Source organism: Rosa chinensis, chromosome 1 (assembly GCF_002994745.2).
Source record: "Rosa chinensis cultivar Old Blush chromosome 1, RchiOBHm-V2, whole genome shotgun sequence".
Classification (NCBI taxonomy): Eukaryota; Viridiplantae; Streptophyta; class Magnoliopsida; order Rosales; family Rosaceae; genus Rosa; species Rosa chinensis.
In genome coordinates, this window is record NC_037088.1 from 61,872,518 (window position 1) to 61,884,973 (window position 12,456).

Below are 12,456 nucleotides of genomic sequence, written 5' to 3' on the forward strand. Positions count from 1 at the left end.
TTCTCATCAAAATTTTCCCATACTCAAATAATAATTTTTGAACACCTTCAATTGACAGTACTCAAAAATCACGATGTCATTTTTTTGTTACAATATGTTTGAAAACTATAAAATTTATTGAAAAAAAAAAATTAGTTTGAGGCTTTAGTGTTATGTAAAATAGAAGTTTAAAACACATCATAAAATTTCTACTCTACAAATGGTGAGCTTATGGTATAGGAAAATTCCAAGAAAATAGTGTCAACGAGGTTTAACATGTTTCGGCATTTCATTATATTCCACAGGTGGAGAATGACACCTCCGAACCAGCCAAACCATGCAAAAGCACATTTCTATTCAAATTGTCATTTTCTTTAATCTCACCGTTGATAAAACATGATTTTAAAATGTGTTCTTGTTGAGTATTGACGGCATATCAAAATTTGTAACGGATTATTTTACTCTTCTAATCCATCAAGGATGGTTCTTGCCATACATAACCAACTTCACTATCATGAAAAACACTGTGAGTTAAGAAGATGTAAAATCTGGCCAAAATAAATCAATAAGTTCATCCATTGAAAAATAAAGTTTTTAAAACTCATTCTTCAGGGAAGTAAATGCCTTTTGGATTCGTATAGTCGTGTCCATCAAAGTATTATTCTCTACAGAGCTGGAAAATTAAGAATATATTGCATGCAGTAAGGTTGATCTTCAGGAACAATAGAGACTTGATGTATACCCCCTAACTAGTTAGGGCAATACCGTGTAAACCTTCACATCATCCATGTCTGGGTTTCTCACCGAGTACTGAAATGTCCAGCCATGGCAAGCACCAGCATGCACGCCGTTCTTATTAATTGCAAAAACAGCTCCCACAAAATCAGGGAATTTTCGTGCAATGCGTGATATTGCATCCTTGGCAGCAAGCTTAGGCTCCATCCCTAATCTCATACTCTCCACAACTTGATAACTGTTTGGTAATCAAACAAAGTACATCCTCAGGTTCATAGAATGAAAGTGAATAAACTCAGTGCAGGAGGAGCAGCTGAAGTTTGCCAAGGGATATAGTTAATCATGACAGCAAAATCAAAAACACATTTAGGACTGAAGACACAAAGTGAAAGTACAAAACCAAGCATCATATAGACTAGCAAAAAATAGATAACATAACGATGTTATACTAGTTGATGAACCTACATAAGAAGCATTGAGAAGTAGCTTACACATTAAAGTAACCAGTGCTGCATGCAGGAAGGGTAAGATTGGTTTTGCTATTTGGAACACAAGGCTCGAGGCCAGCTGCTTATAAAACTTCTTTCTTTTTATAATTACTAGCTTCAAGCCACTATTTTGCAGAGTAAATAATGATTAAAGCTTTTGAAAATATGCACACAATGAGTCGTAACACCCAAGAGGAAATTTCATGGTGGATTTCATTTAGTAAGATTTAGTATTGTTGACCACATTGACATTCCACAGCAATATCCCAATGCTTCAGCCATCAAAGGAATATTTTCTTTAAATGAAGAACCCAACTAGGACCAGGAACATAAGTGACCAGTAACTCAGGTAAAAGAAAAAAAAAAAAAGGTTTTCTTTTTTTCATTACCATGGAAGGAAACGCATCATGATGTCACCATCTCCAGTTGCACCACAACCACCCACTTCATCATCAGCATATGAAGAAGATCCTGCAATAGGTCCATCACCCACCCTGCAGGAAATAAAGCAATTCCTTAGTACTTCAAACTGCGAGTGCGGAGATAAATTTGACAATTCATCATTATTGATTAGCTTTTATGACACCAATCCAGTTACATCTAATAGCAACAAACAGATAGGCAGATAGGAAGCCAACCAATTGTATCTTGTCTAAAAGCCTTGTGATATTTGTATAGCATTTTACAGAAGCAGAACCAAATTTCACAAAGTGATACTTATGATAACAACAATTGAAAAGTCAAAAGGACAAGCAAGTGTTGTAACATCTACAAATAAGACTATAGTATAATATGAACCAGTAAAATATCCAGGTATAACTTACCTCCCTGGGATCTTGAATGTCGCTCCATTAGTCGAGGTACCAACAGCAATGTGACCCATCTGGACAAGAAGAATATGGTAAATTAGTGAAATCAAAGTTTACAACGAAATCTAGCTAAGATTATTAACTTACTGTATCAATAACTGCCATTGATATGGTGTCATGGTTGTGAAGACCAATATGAGAACTGGATCTAATATTGCCTACTGGAGTGGTATTTGAACATGTCTCATCATAAAGGCCTACAAAGTCCTTTGCATGATAAGGGCCACATCCACCTTTAGGTACAACGTCTTTCCAAAAGTTAGGTTGGCAGTGATTTTCTTTCCATTTAATCCACTTCTCCATCGACTCTGATGAACTAAGGTTTGTTGGTCCTGGAAGACCCATGGAAATAGCAAACACTGAGGCTTGCTCTCCAACTAGCAGAGTGTGTTCGGTATGTTGCATAACTAACCTAGCAGCTTTGATTCCATCTTTGACATACCTCATGGCAGCAACAGCTCCAACCTCCATTGTCACCTATGGATGTCCTTAGCAAGACATATAACAGATAATCACTTTCAGAGCAATCAACATAAAAGGCAGTAATAACAAGAACAATAACAATGACAGAAGTGAATACTGCTTACCCCATCCATGACCAGAGCATCAATTGTTGTCTCTCCATTCTCATCCGGACTCCCACCAGGCCCAACTGTCCCAATAATATTATTAGTAAAAAAACTGCCGATCCTAGCTATGAATTCCATCAACATGCTTAGCAAAATTTCATTTGACAAATTCCAATATTAATATACACTTCATGTTCGAGCTAGGATTTCACCATTAGAAATTCACTTGTTAGTTATACAAATGTAATAGCATTTGAAGTTCCATTGCCTAGAAGAAGAAGCAACACTGAAATATTACTAACCCTAGTTTTCCAAGCACATTCAAGATACTAACAATTAAACTAATGTTGGTAGCTAATTGAATCATGAATCTCACTACCAATTAGAGAAGCAACACTTGCTCTTCTTCTATATCATCAAAAAACACTTGCTATTCTAAAGCACACAAAAACTGACTACCCAAATACCCAATTCAGCAGATAAAAAACTAAACTAAACATTTACCATTGAATACTAATCAAATCATGGGCATGAGTACAGAAAAACTAATGACATTTTTCTCAACTCAAGTGAATCAAAGATTGAAGCTTTCACCTGTACCATCACATCTGAGTTCCTCACAAGCCGAACAGCCCTCAACAACTGCATCAACTGCAGAAAGCCCATTATCAACAGCCCTCCAAGCAGCTCTGACAGCCTCTACGAAAGGCCAAGTGCTCACCACCACAGGGTATGGCGCAGAATTCAAAGCTTGGTGCCCTGTAACCTGATATCCCATGAAAAAGCAACCATCTTTAATCAAGCATACTTGTAATGAAGAAGCAGGATAGAACTGTTTGAAATCGAATTGGGTCTTTCTGAAAAAGCAAAAACAGTAAAGCAGATAGCTTTATCTGTGAAACTAAATTCTGTGATGTTGTATTTACCAGGAAGAGAAGTAAAAATGTAAGGGTCAAGAAACAGGTGGAGCTCAGAGTTTTGGTAGCCATGGAGTTTGGTGTCGATTGTTTTCATTTCAGAAGTTAAAAAGGTACTGCTATGTTATCCGGACTGGGCTTTTAGGACTGGGTTTGACTTGCTGGTGAAGAAACTTATGTATGAAAGTCAAAGCACCGACTCGTTTTAAAATGTGTACGAGTCTTAAACATGTAGCCACTAGTGTGGTAAGACATAAGTGACAATGTGACATGGAGCACCTATGTGCCCATAGGATCTAAGACTCAAATTAACATATTCTGAGTATAAATCGAGTAATTGTTCACAAACGGAGAAATTTAAATCTTTATAAGTTGTTAAGAAAAGTCTGAGAAAACAGTTTATATTTTCATAAGTCATACATTGGGGCATATGATCATATCGACAATGGCAGTTGATCACCGCACGTGTTTTGACGGACAACAATTTGGGATCATGGAATAATGAAAAGTTGGGTTAGAGAGAAATGGAGTTGATGTAGCACAGATGGACTCCTCTAATATTCTTTATTACTGAAAAGAAAATTAACAGGTATGATTGATTGGGGAAAAACAAAGGCAAATCGAAACATTCAAACAGTAGTTTCCATTCTCAATCTAAAAGACTAAAACCCTTCGTTCGTACTCACTACTCAGAATCGGGTGCTGCATCATTGCCATGACCTCCATCTATGAAGCTCATAGTGTGTATTTGGAAAACGTGTCATGACTGTTGATACTTATTCATGTAATGTTCTTGTTAATCTGTAATAAGGCAGCCTATAAACTCGCCCAAGTTGCATTGACTAAGTTGTGAAGGATCTTTGCACAATGTAATGTTCGGAACACCTGTTGTAACTTGAGCAGCAGTATGTTTTGAATGTAAAAACTTCTTCCTATCATCTTAGAGACCACAAAAAGGATTCGAAAATCTCAGCAGCATGAACAAGAACAAATTTGGCATACAAATTCAAAACTTTAGAATAACAGCTGTGCGCAGGGCAACAGGCACAACATTGGAATGCGACCACCATGGAACTTCTCGAAATAGTTTTGTATGTTCACTTTTACTTACATGATAGCCGGAGATCGTTTACACAATCAATCTAACACATGCAGACAAACAAGAAGTTTCTCATACATACTTCACAATCAATCTAACACATGCAGACAACACAAGAAGTTTCTCATACATACTTTGAAGATGAATAAGGTTCACTGGAAAGGATCATTCACCATGGTAAAGTAAAACATCTGAACCAAAAGAGGAACATTCCACGAATCAGAACAAGTTATACTCGACATGATGGCAAATAAACTGGACTTTGCAAATAAATGGAGGAATTCATTTCAATTTGTTCGTCTCTGATTTAATTCCAAACGTACACTATTGTTTAGAAATATAAAGGTAAAACAACGTAAATAGATAAATCAAAAAATCAAATACAGGATCGAGGATGTGAAACGCTCTGAAAGTCAAAACATTGCGATTGTAATGGCAACATACAAATCTAACAAATTGGATTGTATTTTGAGAGCTAAGTTTCTTTGACATGCCTCAATAGAGCTGATATTTTTTCCATAGATACAAAACTATGAATCAGTGTATCACAAACCTCCTGGAAAGGCTGGAATTGAGAATCCAAATATCATATTCTTGGTACTATATACGAAGCAAATGTATTGATAAGATTGAGCCCTAAGCCAACTTTGTGGAGCAAGGGAAGGTCGGTCTTCTGAATGAACCACTGCTGCTTGCCTATGGTGGAGATGAACTCCAGATGTGTCATATAATTTCTGCAAATAATAAAAGGTTACTCTACTAAATTCTGAAAGGCCATTGGTAAAATACAGATACTATGGCATACCCCTCCTCCTAAGAAAGCGTTGATTTGAATTGGACCCAAGGTAGTTCCAGGAACAGAAGATTGTATTGGCTTGTACTTTTGCGCTGATGCAGCAACTGGATCCTTTTCCGCCATCAGTTCTCGTGTCACACTATAACAAGAAGTCAGTTTAAAAAGAAGAATGACTCATTCAGCAAATTAAAACCTGGCATTTATATTTTTGAACAGAATTGCTATAAACTTCATGTAAACCAAAGGCAACAAAACATGAATGGATGTCAACTTATGAACTTACTCAGTAAAGCACTGATAAACGCTGATTTCCCAACATTTGCGGAGCCCTACAGAAAAAGGTAATATAAACTATCAGAGATGCAAAAGAGTTTTAATAGGTCAAACCAAGTAAGCACCAACTAGAGAATTAGCGATTCAGAAGTCAAAACAAGACAATGACAACTCTTTTGTTTCCCCCCTTTTCCAAGCATATCTCCATGGCTGAGCAAGACACCAGGGGTATCTCATCAGGAGTTGAGACAACTCCTTACATCTTGGCCATTGGCACACACAGATCTCTTAGACAAGTAGCAATCCATCATAGAGAATTTGAAGAACTGAATTTGGAAATGGCAATGAACAAAAAGAACTCTATGACTGAAATGATGATTATTATTCTTTTTCTGCTGAGATTTCAAATGAAAATCAGCAACATCACTTGACTGGGCGTGAAGCTTTTCATGCATAAAATACCCTTGGAGAAGTATGTGCTGATTCAAAAGCTTTTAACCATACAATCAACAGGTTAAATCTAAAATGTGAAGTCATATTTTGAGAATCAATAAAATTCATAGCATTTCACGAAAACCACACACTCCAAATGCAGGGGCATTAAGTAAAAAATTCCTCAGGTTCTGAAAAATGTTAAATTCACTTGACAAAACCACATACTCGGTACTAAGTAAGTAAACTTCCAGAATTCCCACCAAGAAGCTCAACATAACATACACTTCCCGCCCCTGCACCAAAAACCAGCCAAAGAACTCAGTTTGAAGTTCATGTAAATGATAGAAACACGACAGAAATTCATATTCCATTTCATTCAACAGAAAGTACAAAATGACAATGTGTAATCCTATTTATTCTGCTGGCTGTATTAACTAACTGATATCAATGGCTTTAGTCAGGTTAATGAATTTCACACATGCACACATGCATAAACTGAGTAGTAAATACCTTCTTCTCCTTTTGAATCTCTGAAGCAACTCCAGCTACTCCAACCAGAGACTTTGAGCCCGTCAGATTAACACTCATAACACTGCCAAGAAGCACCCAGGGAGATTGATACTGTATGCATAAGTAAAAGCATGGCCAAGGAAACAAACATTACTTAAGCTTCTTCTTTACGGTGGCCTCCACAACTCAATCACCAATACAATTAAAATCAGTCCCCTTGGCAAGTAAATCAACCTAACATGAGAAAGTCCAATTAGAAATTGGCATGCATCAATGCCACGTTGCATAAGTATTAATGAGCTGCATAAGTACCTTAGTAATGACTAATATTATGGGATTTGCACGAGCCAACCATTGAAGTCCACAATATCAACCTACATTCCACAATACAAAACTAACAAACTGAATTGCATTTTGAAAGCTAAGTTAGTTTGACAAACCTCGACAGAGGTGATATTGTTTCCATAGATACAAAACAAGGAATCACAAACTTACTGGAAAGGCTGGAATTGAGAATCCAAATATCATATTCTGTGGAGGAGGAAAAGGATGTGCTCTACAGTTTTGAGCATAAGCAGACCTGCAGATGGAACAAATATTAAGTTATAATAGAGAGGTAAGTTTGACAAGCTTCTTCAACATGTTCCCTCGCTTTTCTACGTTTCATAACATTATCATCAGTGCGGATGTTGTCTCAAATTACAAGTTCCTACCTGGAAACCACTAGATCACGTAGCCATCAATTTCGACGCAAGGGATGTGTGCTATCTTGGGCCGGTATCGTCCTTTGCATCTCTCTTCAAGTAGAGGTGAACACCCATCAATCCTAAGTGTCGTAAGTGAAAGAGGCAGGCCCTCCTCTGGAATGGTTGTAAGCTTCGGACAGTACCAGATTTGGAGACGCTCAAGAGAGGTGAGGAATTGAAAGCCCTTGCTCAGTTTCTTTAGATTTGGGAAGCTTGCAATTCTCAATTCAACAAGAGATCTGGGGAGCAGTATCTCCTTCTCCTTCGAATTCTCACCAGGTGGAAAGGACACCAGACCTCGATCATCTCCTTCGATCCGCAATTTTTTCAAAGAGGCAAGTCTGTGCAACCCTTGAGATTCCATCAGCGCCTTACAATTCTTGATGTTGTCAATTGAAAGTGATGTTAGGTTGGGGGGAAAGGAAGTAGTAGTCAAACCTTCACAGTAATCAATCGTCAATTCCTCAGTGTGCATCATATCTCTCAGCAAGTGTGCCACCTCCAATTTCTTACAATCTCCGATCTCAATGTCTCTTGGCCACACACTCATTCTCGGCAACGAAACCAGACTTTGACAACGCCAAATATCTAATGACTGAAGATTGGTGAGGTGGCACAGTCCCTCAGGTACGGATTTAAGGTTTGGGCACTTCCAGATGTCAATTCGTTCGAGTTGACAGGTGTCATCGAGGAACCTCTCAGTTATTAACTCCAGCTGTCTACAATTTTGTATCCGAAGCTGTTTAAGAGCCCTGGGTAATTGGGCTTTGCATAATAAAAACAACAGAGATGGACATTTACTTATCCCTAAATACTTGAGACAATAAGACGAACAAGAACCATCCACCACCACCTCCTCTTTCTCTATCAATGATTTCAATTTCACACATTCGCAAATCCCTATTCTTCTTAGGCTTGGAGCAATCTGGTATTTTGCAAAGTGCAACAGAGAATCGCACTTCTGAATCTTTAAAACTTTAAGACAAGGTGGCAGACCAACATCCGGAAAAGAAACTAGACTTGAACATCCATTTATGTGAAGCTCTTGAAGAGATGTAAGGTGATGCAATCCTTCTGGTACCTTCAGAAGGCTTCCACACTTGCTCAATTCCAGACGTTCAATCTTGCAATCCAGTACTTGCAATTGCACCAACTGCTCTGCTTCTTTCCCTAGCTTTTCAACAAGGGCAGAGTTGTCTTCAATACACAAACGACCAAGAGAAATCAAATGTTGCAGTAATCTATCCTCATTCTGAAAGGAACATGTCAGCTCCTCACAACCAGTAATCTTCAACTCTTTAACATTTTTCAAGCTTTTCATGAACGCCTGTCTTTCGAATCTCAGCTTTGAAACATTTGAAAATGTCAACCTCTCTAGTAAGTCCAAGAGAGCTGGACTTGTGTCGTAAACCACCATCTTGCAATTTTTGATGTATGATTCATGAAGCTGTTTATAATTGGATATTGAAACCACCAATTCCTCACATCCAGATATCTGAAGCTGTGCTAATGAATCAAGCTTCTCTGGTAAACTACCCTCCAATTTGGGGCAGTCGCTGATGGAAAGCTTTTTCAGGCAAGAGAAAACCACAACCCCCTCATTTTGTTGGCAAGCAGACCACTTCTTCCAATTTTTCAGTTTCTGAAACTCAAGGGTCTCTAAAGCTTGAAACGGCAAGTTACCTTCTCCACAAAACTCAATACCAACACTTTCCACTGCATCCATTCTTTCTATATAAAGTTCTTTGAGAGAAGCCAATTGTCCGAATGGCGGCAAGAGTTGACAATGATGACAACCTTCTAACCTTACACGCACCACATTAGAGAATGAAGGGTCTCCAATCCATGTTGAAAATTTCAATCCGGCATAACCTTGGATGGTGAGCTCTTTGAGTTTGGTATGAGGTTGTAACATGTCAAGCACATGGTTTGCAATTTCTGTTGAGTCACTTGAAGAAGACCACGAAAGAAACAGAGCTTCAAGCCCCTCCTTGCTCTTTAAGCTGGCACTTCTAGCATCCTCGACACAATCTACATTCTCTAGTCTTGATAGGTGCAATGTCCCTTGCAGATGCAACAATGACCCAATCTCTCTTACTCCTGATCCACTACCAGCTTTGCCAATAACAAAATTAGGCAATGTTTGGAGATTAGTCAATCGACCAAGCTGAGGAGCCATTTCTTCCAATGAAGATGTATTCGAATTCATTAGGTGACGCAAATTTACTAGATTCCTCATGCTTGTGGGTAGTGCCTTCAATCGAGAACATCCGTCCAATATCAATGTTTGTAAGTTGTAAAGAGTGGTTGTTGAGTCTGGCAAACTTCTTATTTCTCGATTGTGGGAAAGATCAAGATACCGTAGATGCTTCAATTTACCAATTGTATTTGGCAGCTCGGTCATTTGATATCCACTCAAAGAGAGCAGTCGCAAGTATTGGAGTTTGGGCAATAAATCAGAAGTAACCTTTTGAGCCAGATACAGATTAAAGTGGTAATCTGATAGTGATAGTGGTAAGAATGTCCGCAGACATATAGCTTCAGAATAAACCTCAAACTTTTTAACCCCGTCATACTGACCACGAATGTAAGACGAATGACGAACCTTGGGCAAACATCTATGTTGTGAGTCATAATTCTGCATATCCTCCAATCTAGAACATGAATCTCCTGCAGCCCAACGTGCCAAATCAGTAATGAGGTCATGCATTATGTATCGCGAGTTTCCTTTGCTTGATTTTTGAAATAATGACCTAGACACCAACTCTCGAAAATAGTGACGGCCCAAATCTTCCATTTGTTTATTTTGTTGCTTCAGAATCAAACCCTCTGCCATCCACAAAAGGATCAATTGCATCTCCCCAAATTCAAAATCATTTGGAAGTAATGCACAGTAGGAGAAACACTGTTTCAAATTCGAAGGGAGATAATGATAGCTCAATTTTAATGCTGGAAGGATGTCTGTCTGGCGGTCTGATAGAGTCCACATCTTGTGGTCTAATATTTCTTCCCATTCTTCTACTCTTTTACAACGTAAAAGACCACCAAGTGTCCTTGCAGCCAACGGCAATCCATTGCATTTTACTACAATTTTTTCCTGAAGTAACTCAACATCTTGGGGTCTGTTGTTTAAGAGTGCATGGTGCTCAAAGATTTTCCAACAATCATCTTTTGACATCGACTCCAAGTTATAAGGGCTAGTGTCTCCCATCATTTTTGCAACATTGGTATCGCGTGTTGTCACAATGATCTTACTTCCAGCTGCTCCAAGACGAAAGGAGGACTGCAGTGTTGTCCATTGACCATACTTACATGTGTCCCAGACATCATCTAGAACAATTAAAAACTTCTTGCCAGCCAATTCCTTACTTAACTTCTCCTGAATTGAATTAAGCTCCTTGAATTCCTGAACATGAGCTGACGTGACTGATTCAAGAATTGCTGCTGTCACCCTTACAATGTCAAAGTCATCGGACACAGACACCCATCCCTTTGGGTAAAACTGTTGCGTTACAGCATCGTTAAATACATGTTTAGCAAGTGTTGTCTTTCCTAGTCCAGCCGTACCAACAATGGAAACCACATGAAAATTCTGAAAATCGGTGGTACGATGCTTGTCTTTTGAGAGCAAATCCTTAAGAATCTGCTCTTTTGCTTCATCCCTTCCGATCACAGGTGCATCTAGTTGAGAAGTAGTGGGTGGCATTTTCCATGGCTTTTTAGACCCTCCAAGTTTCTTCAAACCAAACTGCTTTTCTCGAGTAGTTATCCCTTCTAGTCGATCAGTAATCTTCTTGATTTCTGAGTTCAGACTAAAATTGAATTTAAGTTTAGAAAGTGAGCTGATGCATAACTTGCTTTTGCTTCCTTCTTGTCTTTCTATCCTTCGCTTCAGCATTTTGGTATCAAATATGTCCAATATGTCTTGAACATCGTAAGCCAAATCTCTGAGATCATCTAGCCACAGTTTCACATTGGTTTGTGTTAGTTGCTTCTCCTCCGCATCACTCAGCACCGCTTCAATTGCAGTCAACATTCCAGTCCATTTCTCCAGCACCTTTTTGTCGACCCCCTTAAGGCGTCCGAAGTACTCAATGACCTCTCGATTCGCCAACTTCTCAAGCAGCACCGGAAGGAATGCCCCAAGAACAGCCTCTCCCATCGCTTTTTTCTTTCTTTTTTTTGTACGATAGTATTCAAAACTGCAGAAAGTGATCGAAACTAGTAGTTAATTAAGGTGCAAGTCTAATTGATGCATGTATGCAGAAATTAATTTAAAAGAATGAAATGGATGTTATTTTTTTATTTGTTTCTCTTAATCTGCAAGATCGGAAAACACTTACATGAAAGTTGATTCTTCTGTGAAATCACACCGAAAGCACTTGCAAAGTAAATTCTTCCACAAGGTGAGCCAAGTCTCTTAGATCATGATCGTGACAGACTTCCTTGTTGCAAATCTGATTCCAGCCGCTGCACAAATTAGTAAGTGGAAGCGATTTAGTTAGTTCATAATCGAATGCAAACTATTGTGCAAATCTGAATATATATTGGTGCATGCAAATATATATATATACATACAAAAAAATTCAAACAGAGAGAAAAATAATGGATTCGAGAAGAGCTTACATGGAAGTAAGTTCTAATGATCAAAGATTATCTGAATCCAAATTCAAGAGCGCTCTCTGTAGATGAATAATGCACACACAGCACTGTGTATAGATCAAGTATGAATGGACAGCAGCTCCTCTGGCGAAAAGTATAGAGATATGAAAACCACTTGCACTTTCCTAGAAGTCAGTGAAACAAAAGCTGAGCCACACAACACAAATGATGAGGAAATGTAATTAAAAACTGTTGCACACAAAGGTTTCACCCGGCCGACACCAAAGTTACCATTTTAACTGGCTTCATCTATGAAAAAGTGCAACAGTATGAGTTGACTGGTTCCAAGTATAGGCTACACAATATTTGGCTTCATTTTATTGACTGGTTCTTGACTTCCTTGTGGGTGCTTCAACAGTATGTGTAAGTTGAAGAAGT

At 38.4% G+C, this 12,456-nt stretch overlaps 2 protein-coding genes across 12 annotated transcripts; both read right to left on the bottom strand.

Moving 5' to 3' along the window:
* Nucleotides 1-537: 537 nt before the first annotated feature.
* LOC112195808 (probable isoaspartyl peptidase/L-asparaginase 3) lies at nt 538-3,724 on the bottom strand. 4 transcript variants are annotated; one of them, XM_024336037.2, is made up of 7 exons: nt 3,567-3,724; nt 3,235-3,406; nt 2,659-2,723; nt 2,159-2,548; nt 2,027-2,085; nt 1,592-1,696; nt 538-952 (listed from the first exon to the last, which is right to left on the bottom strand). In XM_024336037.2, the coding sequence occupies exons 1-7, from the start codon at nt 3,627-3,629 to the stop codon at nt 733-735; spliced, it is 1,074 nt and encodes a 357-aa protein (XP_024191805.1). In that variant the 5' UTR covers nt 3,630-3,724; the 3' UTR covers nt 538-732. The 4 variants fall into 4 exon arrangements, with proteins under 4 accessions (XP_024191805.1, XP_040367426.1, XP_024191942.1 ...); XM_040511492.1 differs by having other exon boundaries at nt 3,235-3,401; nt 3,562-3,714; XM_024336103.2 differs by having other exon boundaries at nt 891-1,027.
* A 1,272-nt stretch (nt 3,725-4,996) lies between these two features.
* On the bottom strand, nt 4,997-12,325 carry LOC112195040 (putative disease resistance RPP13-like protein 1). Of its 8 annotated transcripts, XM_024335730.2 has the most exons (11): nt 12,310-12,325; nt 12,043-12,203; nt 11,760-11,886; nt 7,384-11,618; nt 7,166-7,250; nt 6,983-7,044; nt 6,671-6,904; nt 6,386-6,453; nt 5,736-5,781; nt 5,462-5,591; nt 4,997-5,390 (listed from the first exon to the last, which is right to left on the bottom strand). In XM_024335730.2, the coding sequence occupies exon 4, from the start codon at nt 11,576-11,578 to the stop codon at nt 7,394-7,396; it is 4,185 nt and encodes a 1,394-aa protein (XP_024191498.2). In that variant the 5' UTR covers nt 11,579-11,618; nt 11,760-11,886; nt 12,043-12,203; nt 12,310-12,325; the 3' UTR covers nt 4,997-5,390; nt 5,462-5,591; nt 5,736-5,781; nt 6,386-6,453; nt 6,671-6,904; nt 6,983-7,044; nt 7,166-7,250; nt 7,384-7,393. The 8 variants fall into 8 exon arrangements, with proteins under 8 accessions (XP_024191498.2, XP_040367403.1, XP_040367406.1 ...); XM_040511469.1 differs by lacking the exon at nt 12,310-12,325 and having other exon boundaries at nt 6,671-6,781; nt 12,043-12,238; XM_040511472.1 differs by lacking the exon at nt 12,310-12,325 and having other exon boundaries at nt 6,671-6,781; nt 6,983-7,064; nt 12,043-12,238.
* Between the last annotated feature and the right edge of the window lie 131 nt (nt 12,326-12,456).